The sequence below is a fragment of the Phyllostomus hastatus genome, unplaced genomic scaffold (genome assembly GCF_019186645.2).
Source record: "Phyllostomus hastatus isolate PE091 unplaced genomic scaffold, TTU_PhHast_1.1 phas_contig_209, whole genome shotgun sequence".
Lineage (NCBI taxonomy): Eukaryota > Metazoa > Chordata > Mammalia > Chiroptera > Phyllostomidae > Phyllostomus > Phyllostomus hastatus.
In genome coordinates this window covers 9,534,492-9,555,640 of record NW_025333735.1, presented here as the reverse complement: position 1 = coordinate 9,555,640, position 21,149 = coordinate 9,534,492, and the positions used below count along the sequence as shown (strand labels likewise).

The window sequence follows — 21,149 nt, the reverse complement described above, 5'->3', positions numbered from 1 at the left end:
TTAGAGAGGGAAGGGAGGAAGAAAGAGAGAGAGAGAGAAACATCAATGTGTGGTTGCTGGCGGCTGTGGTCTGCAACCCAGGCATGTGCCCTGACTGGGAATCGAACCTGCAACACTTTGGTTCGCAGCCCGTGCTCAATCCACTGAACTATGCCAGCCAGGGCTAAGATTTCATTTGCAGCCTGTGCTCAATCCACTGAGCTATGCCAGCCAGGGCTAAGATTTCATTCTTTTTTTTTATGAGTGAGTCATATTCCATTTTATATATGTACTGCTTCTTTATCCATTCATCTGTTTTTTCTTCCATTTATCTATTGATGGACATCTAGGTTGCTTCCATAACTTGGCTATTGTAAATAATGCTGCATTGAACATATGGATGCATAGGTGTTCTTGAGTTAATGTTTTTGATTTCTCCATAAGTAGAATTGCTGGGTCCTTCTTGTTTCTTGTGATAGCCTTTGTTTAAAAGTCTGTTTTGTCTTATATAAGTATTGCTATTACAGCTTTTTTAAAACATTTGTTTCCATTTTCATGACATATCTTTAAACATCCTTTTACTTTCAGTCTGTGTGTGTGTGTGTGCCTTTTGATCTGAAGCAAGTCTCTTGTACACAGCATATGTAAAGGTCTAGTTTTGTTATTCATTCAGCCACCATATGTCTTTTGATTGGAGCATTTCATCCATTTGCATTTAAAGTGATTGTTGATAGATATGTATTTATTGGCATTTTATTACTCAGTTTTTGATCTTCTTGAAGACCCTTTAACACACTGGTTTGGTGGTGATGAACTCCTTTGGCTTTTTCTTGTCTGGGAATCTCTTTATCTGTCCTTCAATTCTCAACACTGGGTAGAATAATCTCAGTCGTAGGTCCTTGATTTTCATCACTTTGAATATTTTCTTGCCTATGCTGTCTGGCCCACAAAGTCTCTGTTGAGAAATCAGCTGCCAGTCTTATGGGAGCTCCCATGTAGGTAACTAACAACTTTCCTCTTGCTGCTTTTAAGAGTCTCTTTGTCTTTAACCTTTGGCATTTTAATTGTGACATGTCTGCTCGTGGGCTTATTTGGGTTCATCTTATTTGGGATTCTCTGCATTTCCTGAACTTGTATTATTTCCTTTACCAGGTTAAATAATTTTTCTGTCATTTTTTTTCTCAAAAGGTTTTCAATTCCTCTCTCTTCTCTTTCTGGCATTTGCATGATGTGAATGTTGGTACACTTGATGTTGTCTCAGAGGTCTCTTAAATGATTCTCATTTTTTTTCAATTCTTTTTTCTTTCTGCTGATCTGATTGGGTATTCTCTGCTTTCTTATCTTCCAAATCACTGATTTGATTCTCTGCTTCATCTACTCTACTGGTAGTTACCTGTATACTTCATTTTAATTATTGTAGTCTTCATTTCTAACTGGTTGTTTTTTATGTTTTCTATGTCCATTATTATGTTTCCTCTCTCTTTGTCGAAGCTCTAAGTTCATCTACTCTGGAGTATCCTTAGTATCCTTAGGTTGAGTATCCTTATAATCAGTGTTTTGAACTCTGTATCTGGTAGGTCGCTTGTCTCCATTTTGTTTTTTTCTGGACCATTGTTCTGTTTTTTTTGGGGGGGAGGGGACGTGTTTCTTTGTTTCCTCATTTTGACAGCCTCCTTGTGTTTGTTTCTGTGTAACAGGAAGAGCTGCTGTGTCTCCCAGTCCTGGTAGAATGGCTTTATAGAGGGACCCAGTAGAGCTGTCTCCCTATAACCTGAGGCAGGTGATACATGTGTGTCCCTTGTGTGGGTTGTGTGCCTTCCTGTTGTAGTTGAATCTTGATTGCTGTTGACATGTTAATGTGAGGGATTGATCTTCAAGCTGATTGGTTCTGAAGACTGGTTGTGACTATAGTGGAGGAACTGTTGTGCAGGGGCTATGGAGCAGGATTCACTTAGCAGGGCTCTGATGCCTGCTGAGTCTGCCCTTTGAGTATGTTGTTTACAGAGGTAGTTGGGTGGTGTTCTGGTAAGGCCTGAAGCTGCCACCAGTTGTTTTGGTTCTTGGGCTCTTTGGGAGGTGCAAGCTAAGGTCAGCTGCATCCTGTGTCTTGCCCTGGATATAAGCTACAAAATGATCAGCAGATGGTTGGGCTTGGAAGAGGCTAAGTTGTGAACTGAGGCCCACAGTTGCTAGTGCTGGGCTTGGGACTGCTTAGCAAGAGGTATGGGGCACACCAAGGCCAGAAGCTACTTGTTTGGGGTTTGAGATCCTGTGAGAGGTTTTAGGAAAGTCTGAAGCATAAGCCAAGAAAAGTCATTTATATGGAAAAGCTACTGGAAGCAACTTGGGTGGGCCTGAAAGTTGGGTGTGGTGGGATCTGAGGGAAAATCAGGGCAGGGTGGACAGTGTTAGCCAGGTTGATATGGACTCAGATATTGTGCCTGTCTGTGCTTGCAGGGAGTGAGCTCATCAAAGGAGCAATGACCTCTGCCATCACTTTTGTTTGGGAGATAGTTGTCCCTCTTGCCTTTGCCCCAAATCCAGACAGTTTATTTCCTCCCTGTATGTTTCTGGCACCTTTGGAGCTGCTGACTGAGCTCTGAGTTAGAGCTAGTGAGTCAATCAGTAAGTCAGTCTGTGCATGGACTCCTTAAAAGGAACACTTGGTATTCCACAGGGCCTTCGTGTCACTCAGCCACAATCTCCACTGGTTTTCACAACCAGAAGTTATGGAGACTTGTCTTCCTGGCACTGGAACCCTGGGCTGGGGAGCCTGGTGTGGGGCTGGAACCCCTCATTCCTTGGGAGGTACCTCTGCAGCACAGATATCCTTCATGGTTTTTAACTGCCACACCCTGCCTATTCTGAGTCTTTGCCTCTCCTACCAGTTTTGATGTAGGTTCTTCCATATGTCCTTAGTTATAGAGACTTCAGGCTAGACTCCAAATGGTTCTCAATGGTGGTCATTCTGTTGTTTAGTGGAAATTTTGATGTAGTCTGGGAGGAGGTGAGTATAGTTTTTATCTACTCACCATCATAACCAGAAGTCATTTTTCATTAATTTTTAATATTTAAGATGTTTAAGTAGACTTTATTTTTTTAGAACAGTTTCAGGTTCATAGTAAATTGAGTGGAAGGCATAGAGATTTACCATATACTACCTGCTTCCACGTATGCTTATCCCCACCCCTCACAAACAACTCCTACCAGATGAAACATTATTTACAATTGATGAACCTATATTGATACATCATCATTCAGAGTTCCTAATGTCCATTAGGGTTCACACTTGGTGTTGAACATTTTATGGGTTTGGACAAATGTATGATGACATATGCCCACCATTTCAGTATCACATAAAGTAGTTTCATTGCCATAAATATCCTCTGTACTCCACCTATTTATTCTTCCCTTCACACTAACCCCTGGAAATCCTTGATCTTTATTATCTCCAAAATGTATACTTTTCAGACTGCTTCTTTTACTTATTTAGCAATATGCAATTAGGTTTCCTTCATGTCTTTTCATGGCTTGAAAGCTGATTTTTTTTTTTTTAGTGCTGAATAATATTCCATTGTCTGGATTGCTTCTAAGTTTTGGCAATTATGAATGAAGCTGTTCTTAACATTCATATGCAGGTTTTTGTGTGGACATATGTTTTCAGCTCCTTTGGTGAATAAATGCCAAGGATTGCCATTGCTGGATGGTATCATAAGTCTATGTTTATTTTTGTAAGAAAGCACCAAACGGTCTTCCACAGTGGCTATACCATTTTGCATTCCCACCAACAATGAATGAAAATTTCTATTGCTCCACATTCTTGCCAGCATTTGATTTGGATTTTAGCCATTTTAATAGGTATGTATTTTAATATACATTTTCCTGGTGACATATAATATAACAAATCTTTTTATATGCTTCTTTGCCATCTGTATATCTTCTTTGGTGAGGTGTCTGTTAAGGTGTTTGGCTCATTTTTTAGTTGGGGTGTTTTTCTGTTGTTGAGTTTTAAGAATTCTTATATGTTTTGGGTAACAGTCCTTTATCAGATGTCTTCTGAATTATTTTCTCCTAGTCGGTGGCTTGTCTTTTCCTTCTATTGACATGTCTTTCTGTGTCTAGATTTATTTCTTTGCAAGTTGATGTCCAGTTGTTCCAGCACTATTTAGCCTTTGCTCCTTTGTCAAAGATTAGTTGTCTTATTTATGGGTCTATTTCTGGGCTCCCTATTCTCATCCACTGATCTTTTTGCCTAATCTTTTGCTGATACCACACTGTATTCATTAATGTATTTGAAACGCAATGCACTTGAAATACAACATATGCATTTGAAATATGTACTACCTATGTGAACACTACCTACATGAAGTTTTAATGTTGAAATTTTAATAGTCTAGATGGGTAAGTAGAAAATATTAACTGGGATATTTGGAAAAGTCATTAATTCTTAGGTGGACCATTTTTGTGTGTGTGAATGGATGTGTATGCCTACAGAAAGGACATTTTGTTACAGATATGGTATAACTTTTTTCAAAAAAATTATTTTAGTTCATATGATGAGATAATTGTCATCACAATAGTCCTTCAGTAGTCCTTACCTTGTGCTCATCACATTTAAGTACAACACACATTTCTCTCATTTAATTCTCATGACAACCTTGTCAGGTTTGTATTAATGTTAATCACATTTGACAGATGAGGAGCCTGAGGCACAGAGAGGTTAAATCCAAGGCCACTCAGCTAGTAGGTGGTGTTGCCAGGATTCTAACCAGAGCGTCTGGTCCCACAATCTGTGCTTTTAATAACTAAGTTGTCAATATTCCTTGGTGCCACCTTAGCAAATTTTATGGCCACTGCTAAATACTTATATTTGAGATTATATATTCAATTATCTAAAGTACTATTAACAAGGTATAAAAGAGCTTCAGTTTCTTATTCTTGGATAAGAAGTACCAGGGAATGACAGTCATGATTTACTAATACCAATCATTAAATGAGAAGTTTCAGGACTAAATATACTCATTTAAGAATCAAATATTGACAGAAAAGTTTTTAACAGGAGCATAGGTAAAATATTAGAAGTCATTTGTCTTTGAGTATTTAAGTATGATGGTCCTAATTTTAATAGTAACTTTTTTTCTGAGACTTTCAAAAGCATGATGCTTTTCTCTATACTAAACTGAGAAGTGATTTGTGAATTGGAGAAAGAAAACTTATTTTTTTATTGTCTATAAATAAAACCAAAGTAGAGGGTTAAGATAGCATTGTTTGAATGACTAGTTATGTATTTTTATTTTTTTGTAGTTAAAATTATCTTTATCTTCATTCTTATTATCTAGATATATTTAATATTTGCTTTTCTCTTTTTATATTTAGTATTTGAGCTATGATTATAAAACAAAAAATCTCAGTTTCATTAAAATAATTTGTTTATATTTATTATTAAAGCATAACATAATACTCCAAATAAGGAAGCCTTTTAAAGTTATAGAAAACAAAATATAGTATCATTAGAATTCTTACTTAATCCTGACCGAAGCATTGCTCTCTAAAATAGAATGACACGTTTCCCCCAAATTATTATTAAGGACAAAACATTTCTTGCTATTAACTTTGATAAACAAAATAATAAACACACTTAAGTGTTCTGATTTGGTAGAAAAAATGAAAATCATTTCTTTAATATAGAAATGAACTACCTTTACCCCCAGTGTGAGAACTTGGCCCTGTAAACTATAAATATTAAGAAGAATCTGACTCTTTGTAATTTTCTTTTAATAAAGGAAAGACTCATATAATGGATTTTCAACCCTTAAGTGGTAGAGGAAAGAACTCAGTCTGAAAAAGTGAATTTAAGAGTGAAATGTCTCTAAAATACTATGTAGTTTAATAACGATCGTATTAACCTATTACTCTATTGCATCCAATTGCAGTAAGTATATTTGTATATATAATTTTTTGAATAATTTTCCAAGGACAAATTTCTAAGTATGTTATTTACAGGGCTTCTAAAATGATTTTTAATAACTTCACAAATGAAGTTATTAAAACATTATTTAATAGAATTATTTATTGAAGTTTGAAAGAATTATTTGCAAAGCTATTGGTGTACAAGTATCTGTTCATTTTATCAAAAGCTAGTCAGTTGTCTTATTTAAAATCTTAAAATTATAATTGCTTCCTTATTAATTGAAATTTCCAAGTTGAGGTGAATTCTGGCCTTTCAATTTTACTGCTATTATTCTTTTATGTGTGTAAGATATTTGAAGAACTATGAAAACCCTTTTATCATCCTTCTCTACTTGTGGAGAACCGGATTTGTTTCATTTGTTAATAAATAATGCATTTCTCAGAAATATGAAAAACCTAGTCTTTGGGTTCTAAAATTATTTAATATGGTGAGTCCTTATAATATTTCTAGCTCTCTGAAAATTATTTTATCAGATAAGAAACCTACTTGTTTTCTTCTTAGCATTACTCACCAGAATAATTTATGCTTTTCATAGATAGTAATGTCAATGTTCCTTTGGTAATGAATATGTAAAGGAACTCCCTTGGAAATTAACCCTAGAATAGGTGGTTTGGTTTTTGTTATATTCAACTCGAGTTGCTGATCCCTGCATGGGACTCCAGTATAGAATATGGTTTTTATTACATTATATTAAACTTGAGTTGCTGATCCCTGCACGGGACTCCAGTATAGAATATGCTTTTTTTTTTGTAAGTTAAAATGACTTTGTATATTAGTGTTTTTTCTTTGTGTGTTTTGTTTTGTTTTTGATGTGAACAATTTATCTTTTGACGTTGAGTATTCCTTGGTGGGACTAAAAAATTTGCTGAATAGTCTGTAAGTAGTCTAGATAGATATTAATAAATTTTTAATACCAAGGTGTTTTTAAAGTAGAGAGTTTTGAGAAATAGGAAATCCTAGCTGTTAAAATGAACAAAGATGAACAACTGCAAGAATTGCTGAATCATAATTGTAAAGCTGCTTGGCATGTAGAACAGGTGTTCCTATATAGTTAGAGGTTAACATGTGCTCATCACTTTTTATTATACTCTAAACATATACATATATTTACTTTCCTCATAAATGTGCTTTTTTAAGTTTACAGACTTAAGATACTTAAGTATAAGATTCTATGCAATTCTTTTTTCTATGCAATTCTTTGACATTTTTGTATTAATCCATTTTTCCAGTATTATATAAGAAATGGGAACATTTTTGAAAAGATGAAGAAACCATATAGAAAATAAAAGATTAGTTACATACATTGAAAATATTTTTCTTAAATATCCAGACTATATGTGTAAAAAAGCAGGCATCAAAATGGAATATAAATGATATGCTATAAAATGTGTTGATAAAAAGTACAAAACTACAACCAATAGCCATAAATATTCATAGGGAAAAAAGGATTAGAAGGAAATACACTAACATTTAGCAAGGATTATCTAAAGTGGTATGATAGGGATGTTTTTATTTTAATCTTTTTTTTCTGTTTTCCAAAATCTTTAACAATAATTGATACTTATAATTAGAGATAATGTGTTAGTAAAAGAAAAAGTATTTCTCATATGACTACCCCGTAAGTAGCATTCCAGATTTTAAGCTGATCCAGTTAATGTCTTGTAAGAAACAGGAGTTTTTACTGTCTGTAACCTGATACTTTTCTCCTATCTTATCTACTGCACCGAAGTTCTTCAGTGACCCTAGAAATGTGGGTGTCTCATTCAGTTTTAGGTGAAGTAACTGAAGTCAGATTTGAAAATTTCATAAATATTACTTTGCTGTAACTATTAACTTTTGTATACTACAAAAATATTTTAAAATTAGTAGCTAAAATCTTATTTAAAATTATATTTAAGTCCTTTAACTTTTTTTAAAGTATTGCTTTTGAAGTTTATGATAAAGCATTTTTACAATGTGAAATTGGTATATTAACTTCCAGGCATTTTTGATTGATAGAGCCCACAATTTTTGAAAATGACACAAATTTTTTGAAAAATTTAATTTAAACAAACCATATTTTAGTATTCTGTATCTTACATTTGAATAACTTGAAATTGAAATGAAAATACCTAAGTAAATTCATGGGTACTTTTATTTGTATAACTTTAACTTAATATAGGATGCTTAAGAGCTATAATTATTTTTGGAGCTTTTCACCTAGAATGGAATAAAAAAGTTGTGTACTTATGACATTCTATGCTGAAATACTGTTTTCTTAATCTACTTGGCCTCTTGAAAAGGAAATTAAAATGGTAGAGCCACAAGGAAAATGAATAGTTAATCGTGGAGGTGGAGTAAACCTACCTCAGTACTTTGACTAGCGGCAGCTGGGGAAGTGACGTCCTGTAGCATTTGCTGTTCTAGAAAGTACAGAGACACGTAGTGAAAATGGGAGGATCTAGTAGGAGGCTGTCTCCTGTGTAGTGTATATTTATCTGTAAGTGAGCTGTTGGGGAAGGAATTAAATACGGAGAGGCTGTCGGCTTGCTGCCTTAAAACAGCGGAGCTGAATTGCTGATTTGCTTTAACTTTGAAAATACCCAGCTTGGCTTATTTTCCTTAGAATCATATTGCTAAGACTGGGGACGCCGTTTTCTTTCACAAAGGGAAATCTAAGTTCATTTCAAGGCATTCGAAATGGGGAAAGACTATTATTCCATTTTGGGAATTGAAAAAGGAGCTTCAGATGAAGATATTAAAAAGGCTTACCGAAAACAAGCCCTCAAATTTCATCCGGACAAGAACAAATCTCCTCAGGCAGAGGAAAAATTTAAAGAGGTCGCAGAAGCTTATGAAGTATTGAGTGATCCTAAAAAGAGAGAAATATATGATCAGTTTGGGGAGGAAGGTAAGTGTTCTGTGTATATTTTTCTTTCTCTCCAGCTCTATGTCTTTCTCTCTTTTCCTTCTTTTAGACTTCTGGTTATTATTAAATTAAATTCTAAGACATAGGAAAAGTAGAAAGATAAATAATGGGTGAAAACAAAATTTTACCTCTGATCATATGAATATTACATAGCTGTGAATAAAATATACTTGTTTGCCTTTTTTAGATTTTCACATTTTGTAATATCCACATTCTACCATTAGATTTATAATGTTAACATTGTATACTTGAAAATAAACCTTAAATTCTCTTACATATTAATGAATTGTGTCAAAAGTCTTATGCAACCTGTTTTATTTTTTAATGAATTTCTTCCAGAACCAGTGACGATACTTAAATCATTTAAAATCTTAAGATTGATGGTTCAGATTCTGAATAGTTTATATTTTATTCACAAAAATAAAATTTTTTGCCTTTCCCATAGCAAAGCTAGTTTAGCCTGAACAAGAGAGTCGTCTCTGAGAAACAGAAGGCCTGGGCATTCAGCTCTAGTTGTTTTGGCTTTCTGCCTGGAGAGGAAAGAATTTTCCTGATGTCATAAAATACCAGAACAAGTTTTTAGCTTAATTGTAAACAGTAATTGTGTGCCAAGAAAATGAGAATTCAGAAATACAATTTTTGACCTAAAATGGCCACTTAGCACAATTATTGATTTACTTTTAGGTAACATTATTTCTTTTGAAATTTTACTATCTCAGTATAAAGGAGAGCATGACAACTTCCCTTTCCCTGCTGTACTTTTGTTTCTTGCATTGTGAGATCAGAAACTAGTTGAATACAGTAATGGGGTGTTTTAAGATTCTTTTATAACTCTGAATTTTAATTTAAACTTGTCCATTATCTCCATGTAAATACAGCTATAATGTAAGTCTATTTTAAATTGCTAATTAACAACAACAAAAGTACTTTAATATCTACAGCTTCTGGGGTTTTCCATTTTTTAAATCAGGACTAAGTTACTTTGTTATTTTTTCCCAAATGTTCTCTTGTAAATTATTGTAGTTATAAAAACTATTTTTGTTATTTGTTTGCTTCCTTTATTGCATTTAATGTATAATTTTTCTAATTAGAATTACATCCTAAAATACAGTGAGACAGAGACTGTTCGTTTTGAGTTAAAAATTAAATTTAAGCAGGGCGCTTATGTGTCGGAGGGTATTTTAAAATTTTTCTTTCTGATCCGAGTTGCCAAAAGTGCAGTTTTTGCTGTTAGTTTTGGTGTGATGAGAACCTGCAGTGTCAGGTTGTTATAAAGTAAATATTGAAAAAGGCATGTAGTTGGCAGTTTAATCCTGCTTGCTTCTATAACCATACTACTCAAAATACTATGATTTGGTTCATCTCAAAATTTATGCAGGATTATCAGATACTACTAACAGTGTACTATTTTCAAAGAACTTATTTTGTAATTTTGTAAAGCAATCCACGAATAGAGGGAATAAATGGTGATGGAAGGCGACTGACTTGGGGTGGTAAATGTGCAATATAATATATAGTTGATGTATTATAGAATTGTGTACATGAAACCTATACAATTTTATTAATTAATTTTGCCCCAATAAATTTAATTTAAAAAAGAAATCCACAAATATAAATTCCCACGGAAAAACGGATATGTACTGCTTTTAGTCACATCTCGCTGATAGCTCAATTTTGTCTATAACTAAGCCATAGGATTTAGTGTTCACTGAGGATATTTGTTTCAAAATTTTCAAGTTACCATATATTTTCTTCACCATATATTTTTCTTCATTTAACATTACCTTCTAATGGTATTTTTCTTGAGTGATATTTCCCTGGTTTGATTTTTACTGATCATCATCAGTGAGTAAATTAAAAAAAGAGAAACAAAAAAACAAAAAAACCTAAAGCAGGATCATTTATGTACCCTGAATTTTTTTTTTGTTCTTGACTCAGATTATTTATATAAACAATAGAGGTAATAGTGAGGGGAGAATAAGTTTTTAAAGTTTTAAAACAATATTAAAATATTACTCAGAAATATTCTCTCATGTTACTTGAAAAATACAGTTAAAAGTTACCGTATTTGAATCTTTTTTCCTAGGAAGTATTTTTCTTTTACAGAAAAGCATTCTATTTGCTCTTTATTCAGAATGCCTCATTAATTCCCCCCCGCCTTTTTTTTTAATTCCCTTTAGGTATACCGTGAACATGTGGGAAAATATTTTTCTATTTGTCTTTCATGGGTCTGTTCATTCCTGCAGGCCTGGATCCATGCATGGCCCAGTGGGTTTCTCTAGCAGTAACAAAATACTGAATTTTATGATTGCAGCTGCTACTAATTTATCTGATATACTTTTTTCAATTAATACACTGTGTCAAGGCCTGATACAGTGGGAAGGAACCATGAACTGAGAAGTATATTAATTGAACTTACTAAATTATATATTTAGGAACTAAGAGAAGTAGTGATCCAGTGTATTCATGGTTTGAAAAACTCCAATATCCACAATTTTAAATGCTAGATTTTTTTAAAGTTGTATAAAAATAAAGATGTTTTAAATTTACTATGTGACACAGCAGTTCCACTCCTAGGAATCTATAAAAGAGAAATGAAGATATAGGTCCACATAAAGACATATATGTGAATATTCATAGCAGCATTATTTGTAATGATCCCCAACTGGAGACATATCAAAGTACTGTCATTTGGTGAATGGATATACAAGATATGGTATATACTGTGTATGTGCTCCTTAACACACACACACACACACACACACACACACACACACATACTGAAATACTACTTAGCAACTAAAAGGACTGATTTAATGAAGCCTGCTACATATATCATGGGTGAAATTCAAAAACTATGCTACATAAAAGAAGTCAGATATAAAAGACTATATAGTCTGTGATTCCGTGTATATGAAATACATGGAAAAGGCAAATTTGTAAAGAAAGAAAGCAGATCAGTGGTTGCCTAGCGCTAGAAGTAGGAACAGGGATTAGCTACAAATGGAAACTAGAGAACTCTTTGGGTTGATGGAAGTGTTCTGTAACTGTATAGTGGTGATGGTTACATAGCTCTACAACTTTACTAAAATCATCTAATTTTGTATTTTCAATGGGTTAATGTTATACCATATAATAAACATTATTTAAAAAATAAATTTTCTACATAGTAAAACCATTTAAAAACAAAAAACACAGCACTACAGAAATTTAAAATTGGATTTTGAACCAGCCTCTCCCCAAAAGTTTTAGGTATAGTTCTGAATTGTTCAGTGGATGTCAACACAAGTTTGTATTAAAAGACTAAAAAATTTTTTTAATAATACATACTTATAGTATCCCAGTTTTTAACATTTCTGTATGCCTTCATTTTTCATTTATTGTTTATGATTTCATCAATAACTTGAAATACTGAAAGGTAGTATTTATATGATCAGACTTTTATTTAGTACATTAATCTCTATACTAGCTTGCTTTTTCAGTTATTTGTTTTAATCAACTGGATCTTTTTATTTGCTGTATATTTCTGAAAGTAAATACATTGGATTTTTATGAATTAAAACTGTTCAAAGGATCTCATATTAGTAACTCTAATTCTTACTATAAACAGGATCTTTACATATTAAGTCTCCTTAACGTAAGAGTTATTAAAGTCTTACAATTTTTTCTTTGAAGTCCCAATTCTTCTCCAGTGCATCTTCTTTTGATAAATTTTTAGTTAACTAACTAGTGGAATTCTTTGTTATGTATAGTATCCCAAACACCTATTTATTTCTGGATTGTACATTGGTTGGTTGGTTGTTTTTTAAATAATAGCAGTCTTTCTAAAGCATAGGCAAATTTTGATTGTAGAGAGCATTCCTTGATCACACAGTGATGCGGGTGTTTGGGAAACATTTTGGATAGCAGAGGGAATCTGGTAGAATTTTAAAATTTTCCCTGAGTTGTTGAAATGTACAAAATAAAAGAGTTGACTGTAGAGTTGATGACGTGCCTGGTACAATTCAAGTGCTCTGCAATGTAAGTGATACTTGCATAATAATTCATGTTACATTGTAGCAGTGTGAATTTTGGTTGGATTTTTTCAGTCAGTATAGTGGCCTTATCATTTCTCTGAGCAATGTAGTTGATTAGTGAAGGAAAACTTCAAAGCTTCACTGGAGGCTTTTGTCAGCTTTGATACATGTCATTTTACACAGTATGTGAATTTTCTCAGGGATTCTGTAATCCTGACTGAGTTACTGTTTTTGGCAGAAGAGGAAAGGAATTTTAGGGAAAAGCCAAATCCATGATATAATAACTTAAATTGTTACTCTTTTTATAAGTTCATTATGGGTTCAAACATTTAGATTTTGTCTTGTAGAGGGTTAGATTACCAGCTGATTTACTCAATTTACTTTATTTTTTTGAAAGAGTTTTAAAATTTATTTTTAGTGAGGGGGGAAGGGGGAAAGAGAAAGAAACATTGATGTGTGAGAGAAACATCAATTGCTTCTCACATATCCTGCAACTGGGGACCTGGCCCGCAACTCAGGCATGTGCCCTGACTGGGGATCGAACTGGTGACCTTTCAGTTGGCAGACTGGTGCTCAATCCACTGAGCCACACCAGCTAGGGCTAAATTTACTTTATTAATTATTAAATTGTTATACTGTGTTATATTTGTGGAATGAAAGATGAAATGATTGAAATAATTTAATGGGTTAGTCATGCCAGTCATGACTTTGAATTATACACATATCATATCCTTTACAAAAATCTGTCACTAGTTTTTCTTAACATTTGGAGTTATAACTTTACCACTAAAAATTTAACTAAAAGAAGCTTTTGATTAGTTGCATGTTAAAAGTTCTTGTCTTGTTTATACTTAACCATTCTGTTTCTACAAGGAATATCCCTGACAGCTATTTGGATATATCATTCAATATATATTTTGACAATTATCAGATTATTAGAGTTCTCTTAGCCTCTCTAGATTTCTATTCATGGATGAAATTAAAAATTTAAAGGCCAACTAAGACTGTTGGATGAAGTAGAGTACATGTATATCTTTTAATGGAAAAACTCAAATAGAATAAAACTTGCAAAACTAATTTCTGAGTAAGTCCAGTAGAATTTTTTATTAAATATCTCACACATGTGTATGTATGAATATGCTTTATATTGCTTTGCTTCTGCCTCTTCTCTCTTCTGACACTCAAGATACCTTTTAAAAGTTCTATTTAGGAGACTTTAAGAATAGATGATTCCCTTTATTCAATAAACACGTGTGCCTGTCATTTTCTGCAAGAGCAAAGCAGAAATGAATAAAATATTTTCTGCCCTTAGACTACTCACTGTTTGAGTGTATGGGGATCTCTTAGTTTAATCTCTGAATTTTTCAGTTATGATTTTTAGATTTTGTTCCTGATTGTTTCTTTGGTCAGGAATACTTATATGGCTCATTCAGAAAGTTTGTTGATACTGTAATGATATAAATCCTGTCAGTATTGGTCCCTGAAAAGATCACTGTATTATTGTTTTGTGGGTTTTAGTAGACTTATTCTTTGGTATGTAGTGGGCATGATGATTCAAATGTGTAATCTCTTATAAACTACGTATTACTTAGATGAGCCTTAGAAAACAGGGTCAGAGGGTCACTAACTTGTTGTCTAAAGTGGGTTGTTCACAATAGACAGAAGTAACCAGTCCAAAGGCCTTATATGTCAAGAGTGTTTAAAATTCTTGATTTTTAAAATGCTATTGAAATTAATGCTATCACATGGTATACCTTGATGAACAACTTTGTTATCCAGGATAGTGATAACAATATTAGTGTCTAAAAACATTTTTCATATTTATTAGAATTTTTCAACCACAGAAAGAGTTTTGTTTTAATTTTTAAAGAGTGAAAGATGATCTGAAGTCAAACTTGTTAGTATGAATATGTTATTTTGTATTGTTGATTGTTGTGCTCATTGATGATAATGGTGCTTAAAGATTTAGGGTATACATTTTGCATTGATTACTGTAGACCTTTCAATTGACATCTTTTAAAAAACAAGTTTATACACTTCAGATTGTCAAACCAGTAGCTTATGACATAAGGGGTTCTGAATTTTTATTTTCTTATTTGTGGAATAGAGATTCAGGAATAAGTTACCATTAAAGATGGGTATTTGGAGGAAGAATTTGAAGCTAAAATTTTAACTTTGGATGAAATGATCAGGAGTTACGTAGCTGTTATGTATTTAGTTAATAATGGCATTTCTGGGCAGTATAAATAAATTACAACCTAAGTTGGCCAAAGTTTTTATTAGTAATACAGTTTTTGAAAGATCAATACAATTTTTGAAAGCTTAACATTCAAGAGTTGTGAACTTTATTTCATGCCTATCTCTTCATTTAGGGTTGAAAGGAGGAGCAGGAGGTACTGATGGACAAGGAGGTACCTTCCGATACACATTTCATGGAGATCCTCATGCCACATTTGCAGCATTTTTTGGAGGTTCCAACCCCTTTGAAATTTTCTTTGGAAGACGAATGGGTGGTGGTAGAGATTCTGAAGAAATGGAAGTAGATGGAGATCCTTTTACTTCCTTTGGATTCAGCATGAATGGATACCCAAGAGACAGGAATTCTGTGGGGCCATCCCGTCTCAAACAAGATCCTCCAGTTATTCATGAACTTAGAGTATCACTTGAAGAAATATATAATGGTTGTACTAAACGGATGAAGATTTCTCGAAAAAGGTTAAACCCTGATGGAAGGAGTTATAGATCTGAGGACAAAATTCTTACTATTGAGATTAAAAAAGGGTGGAAAGAAGGCACCAAAATTACTTTTCCAAGAGAAGGAGATGAAACACCAACTAGTATTCCAGCAGACATTGTTTTTATTATTAAAGATAAAGATCACCCCAAATTTAAAAGGGATGGATCAAATATAATTTATACTGCTAAAATTAGTTTACGAGAGGTAAGTTAGTAAAGTTTAAGTTTTTGAAACCAAACAACTATACATCTGATTCTAGGAAATTTCAATAACAGCTAAGATATGTAATGCTTACTAGACATTTAAAAAAATTCTCATAGAACCCTCTGAGATAGTACTAAATTTTATGATAAAATTATATATTCTAAGTTTAGTTATCTATCCTAGCAATTTAAATGCACATTTTAAATGTTAAATGGATTATGTACTATGAGGCCTAATAATGGGCTAACTCTACTCTGTTTTTACAAGTATGGTTTTTGAGATCTGCCATACCTCCTTACCTTAGTCCATGGATAAGATTTTTTTCCAAAATTGTTAATTTGGAGTTATAATTATATAACAAAAATGTATTAAAAGACGGAATAATTTGTAAAGGTACTGCTTTAATACATGAGTTCTTATTCTATTTTTAGGTACTATTTCTCAGATTATAATTCTGCAAACATAGCCATGTCATTTCCCTGCTTAAAATTCTTAAATGACTTCACATAGCATCTATCATCAAGTCCAACTCTTTAGCTTAACATAAAAGGTCATCTTATTTTATTTTAATATATTTTTAAGAGTGTATTTATTTTTAGAGAGCAGGGAAGGGAGAAAGAGAGGGAGAAAAACATCAATGTGTGGTTGCCTCTGGTGTGCCCCCCACACTGGGGATCTGGCCTGCAACCCAGGCCTGTGCCCTGACTGGGAATCAAACCAACCACCCTTTGGTTCCCAGGCTGGCACTCAGTCCACTGAGCCACACCAACCAGGGTATAGAAGGTCATTTTAAATCTGATTTCTACCCATAAATGTGTATGCATTTCCCAAAGTTTGTTCCATTATTATCTTGTATATGTCTCTGTCATTATCAGAATTCTACTCTGTGGAACACTATTGTTTCTCACTCTGCCCCAATACCAACTACTAGTCTAATGTTTAGGTTAAGAATTCTGTATTCCCAGAAGCTAAGGGGTAAGTTGTGTGCCCCCTTTCTCACAAAGACTTCTGCACCTACCTCTGTGCCAACATTATACTGTATTATGTATGACTAGTTTGCTTCTGTGTTCTTTGTGCATTTCTTGAGGTGGGATCTGTGTTCATGGGCCCTACATATGCTCAGCATCCAGCAGGAATGTGTGATATATAGTAGGTATTCAGTAAACATTTGTTGATTAATGTGTCAACAATTTTCCTACATTTCCAACAAATGTCCTAACATTTTCCCTTCAGAGAAGTAGGTTGTTGCTCCTCACCTACTCTTTCCAGACCTGAATTTCTCCCTCTTCCCATTCCATCCCTACACCTTGAATGTTGTAATAACAGCCTCAAATTATCCGTTTCAATCCAGAGCACTGTGAAAGACACCTTTTACTTCTCTTTTCCTTTTCCTTTTCCTTTTTCTTTCCCTTCTCCTTTTCTTTCTTTGTAACATGTCTGACTGTGCATTTCCTAAAGGGATTTTCTAATGGGAAAATAGTCTTATAATTTTTGATATTCTTTTGGAGGTTAAAATTATCCTGTAGTGGTACCATTCTTTACATCTGGTAATATTTTTATTTAGACTTTTAAATTTGAAGTTTGTTAATTTTATTTTGTGCATTTCAGGCATTGTGTGGCTGCTCAATTAATGTGCCAACAATGGATGGAAGAACCATACCTATGTCAATAAATGATATTGTGAAACCTGGAATGAGGAGAAGAATTATTGGATATGGGCTGCCATTTCCAAAAAATCCTGACCAACGTGGTGACCTTCTAATAGAATTTGAGGTGTCCTTCCCTGATTCTATATCCTCATCATCCAAAGAAGTACTTAGGAAACATCTTCCTGCCTCATAGAATGAAAAACTTTGTTACCCATATTTTGATAAGGCACTGAAGATATAAAAGGACTGGCAGTTTACTGATGCAGATGTGAATTCTGTATAAAAACCTGTAAATTATTTTGAGGGTTCATTAAGTTGCATGAATAGAGACGGGTCAAATAAATAGGCAAAAGGGATTTTTACAGATAGGGATGAAGAGAAACCATTCATTCTATTTTATTTCACTTCTCCAAAGTCAGAAATTTAAGTATTTTGCTTATGTGTAAAATTTGTTTTTGTGGAGTTAGTAGATATATTTCTAATAAAATAGTAGACTATCTAAGTACATTATTTCTTACATCTTTACATTATCAGTTTGGTGGGTTCTCATTTATAATGGAAATTTAAATTCTTAAACTATACATGTGATACATGTTTCTAGAAAATAAAAACCCAAGTCATTTGGAAATATGATCAACTAGATTTAAATCACTATCTGACGTGCTGCTATAGGGCTGGTACCCATAACAGAATATCCTCATGTATATGTTTCACCATTTTTTTAAAATATGCTGTAGCATTTGTTAATAACAGAGTTGTAATATTCTTGAGGTGGACCTTTTCTCCATAAAAAGGAAAGTAATGGCAATTTATCTCCTGTGGAAATCCCAATTGCCTGAGTTACTGATATTTTAGAAATAGGCTGTTTTTAAAATGCCATATGTAATTTTATGCAAGTTGACTATATATCTTGGACTTAATAAATTATAGGCACATTTTATTGTCCACTAGTTTAAACTAGTTTGTTTAATAATAAACATGTTTTTAGAGGAAATGTTGTTATTTGGAATTAATTTTCCAATTACACAGTCTTCTGTAACTTACTCATAATATGCTATGTGTACCTTATGCAATTTCCCTAAAAAGAATAAACTACCACTATCGTATTAAACCAAAATATGGGGAAAATAAACACTAACTGCTGCTTATGAATGATGTCGCTACTACTTGTTATGCATATAAATATTTCACTTTTTCATATGCATAGAATGCATTTCTTAGGTGTTTTAATTTCTAAATATATTTACATCTAAAAATTGTTTTGTTTTCTGTTTTATAACTATAGTAAAAATGATGTTTTGAAACAATGTTTGCCTCAAAAATAGTTTTCAGTGTGATATACACATGCACAAGGTATACTGGATCCTATCACTCTTTAGCAGAATATGAAAACTTCAATAAATAGGTTGCAATCACCATCTATTTTTAAGCTTGATTGAGATGTAATTCACATGTCATAATGCTTACCCTTTTATTTTATGTTCTATATTTACCCTTTTAAGTGTACAATTCAGTGGTTTTAGTATATTCACAGAGTTATGGAACCATTCTCTAATGCCAGGACATTTTAATCATCCTGACAAAGAAATCCTGTGAAAGAAATCCTGTCTCCACTAGCACTCACTCCCTATTCCTCCAGCCCCTGACAAATATCTATCTCTGTCTCTATGAATTTGTCTGTTCTGAATATTTCATATAAATGGGAGCAAATGATAGGTGGCTTTTTCTGTTTGGCTTTTGTCACTTAGCATAATGTCAGGATACATCCATGTTACATTATGTATCAGTATTTCATTTCTTTTTTTATGGCTGATAATATTCCATTATATGAGTATCATAATTTGTTTAACCATTCATTAGTTTATAAGCATTGGGTTATTTCTACTTTTTGGCTATTATTAATAATGCTGCTGTGAATATTTTTGTACAAGTTTTTGTGTACCTAACTTTTCAGTTTGTTGGGTATATATATAAAATAGAATTGCTGGGGATAGCCATATATTTTAGTTGAATGGAAAATGCTTGAAAATGCCAGAGAATTCAGCTAATCATATTTAACATTCCATCTTATTTATAAGTGATTCCTTTATAACTTTCTCTGAATGACAAACTTTTTAGGGGAAGTATGAACATCATGGAAATAATCTCACAAGTCTGAAGAGAGCTGAAAAGCAAGTCAGTATGCTGGGTGTGGTTTCTGTTTTAAACCCACTGTCATTTATCGAAATTTTCTTAATTAAGCATTTCCTCATAAATTAAAGGGTTTATGGATTATGTAAATAAGTAGTTTTTAGATTAAAAAACATTTTTTAAAGTATAGAATTATTCTAGTAGTAAAAATTAATTTCCATTGGTATATAAAAACAGTGTACCAACATATTAAAGGATATTGATAATGCCTTAGCATGAGGTGCCCATGAATGTTGAATTCATATAAAAGATTTAGAGTGTTTTTATTTATTCAAATTAAGAAAGTACTTTTGATTTTAAGATGTTGTCTCTAAATTCAACCAGGTTCTTGGTTACTTGGAATAGTTTTGAAGTACTGTAGTTCCCAGTAAGCTAATTGATAAAAATGTTTATCTTTCTTTTTTTGTTATTTATTTTTAGAGAGAGGAGAAGGGAAGGAGAAAGAGAGAGAGAAACAATATTAGTGTGAGAGAGAAACACTGATCGGTTTCGCACACCCGTTTTGGAGACTTGGCCCACAACCCAGGCATGTGCCCTGCCTGGGAATCACCCATGACCTTTCAGTTTGCGGGATAGCACTCAACGCAGTGAGCCACATCAGTCAGGACTATCTATCTTTCCTATAAGAAAAACCACAAGTTGCTTGTGTTACCTAATTAGGATATTTTTAGGCAAGGTGCGCCCTACTCTTTTGTCACCAACCTATCACTCTTGTATTATATAAAGCTACTTCACACATTTAGTTCATTTGCCTCACTGCCTCTGAAAGCATCTGAGTTTATGACCCCTATTTTACTTTTTATCTTATCACTTCTGCCTATTATTATTAGCTTTTCTTGGGGGCAAGGAGTTGAAAATGCTTTTGCTTCTTTACTTTTTAAAAAGATTTTACTTATTTTTAGAGAGAGAGAGGGAAAGAAACATCAGTGTGTGGTTGCTTCTCACGCACCTCCTCCTGGGGACCTGGCCTGCAACCCTGGCATGTGCCCTGACTGGGAATTGAACTGGCGACCCTTTGGTTTGCAGCGTGGCACTCAATCCACTGAACCACACCAGCCAAGGCTGCTTTTTTATTTTTAAGAAATTATCATTTGATTAGTTATGATGTATAAAATAAATATCTGTGAATGAACTCAGTAAAAGGCATAGAAGTGATACTCTATCCTTATATATCGAGGACAGTTTTTAAAAATTTATTGAGTCGACACTGGTTAATAAAATTACATAGGTTTCAAGTGTACAATTCTCTGATACATCATCTGTATATTGCATTATGTGCCCACCACCCAAGGTCAAATCTGTTGTTACTGTATATTTCACCCTTTACCCTTTTACTGCCTAGCTCCCCTCCCTCTGGTAGGGAACACCAACGTACTGTTGTCCATGTCCATGAGTTTTTGTTTATTTTCCTTGTTTGTTCATTTGTTCCTTTCAGTTTTACATGCCACATATAGGTAAAATCATATGATTCTTGACTTTTTCTGTCTACCTTATT

General features: G+C 33.3%; 1 protein-coding gene across 9 annotated transcripts in view; it reads left to right on the top strand.

Annotated features, from left to right (window-relative positions):
• DNAJB4 (DnaJ heat shock protein family (Hsp40) member B4) overlaps positions 1 to 18,880 on the top strand; it is a 56,758-nt gene extending 37,878 nt beyond the window's left edge. For 5 of the 9 annotated variants that reach the window (XM_045835484.1, XM_045835486.1, XM_045835482.1 and 2 more), the window contains 3 exons: positions 8,599 to 8,840; positions 15,247 to 15,815; positions 17,424 to 18,880. In XM_045835484.1, coding sequence (XP_045691440.1) covers positions 8,630 to 8,840; positions 15,247 to 15,815; positions 17,424 to 17,657 — 1,014 coding nt within the window. In that variant the 5' untranslated portion in view covers positions 8,599 to 8,629 and the 3' untranslated portion in view covers positions 17,658 to 18,880. Of the gene's footprint in view, positions 1 to 8,355; positions 8,841 to 15,246; positions 15,816 to 17,423 lie in introns of those variants that run through there. The other 4 variants (XM_045835488.1, XM_045835489.1, XM_045835487.1 and 1 more) reach the window with 2 other exon arrangements.
• The last annotated feature ends 2,269 nt before the right edge of the window (positions 18,881 to 21,149 follow it).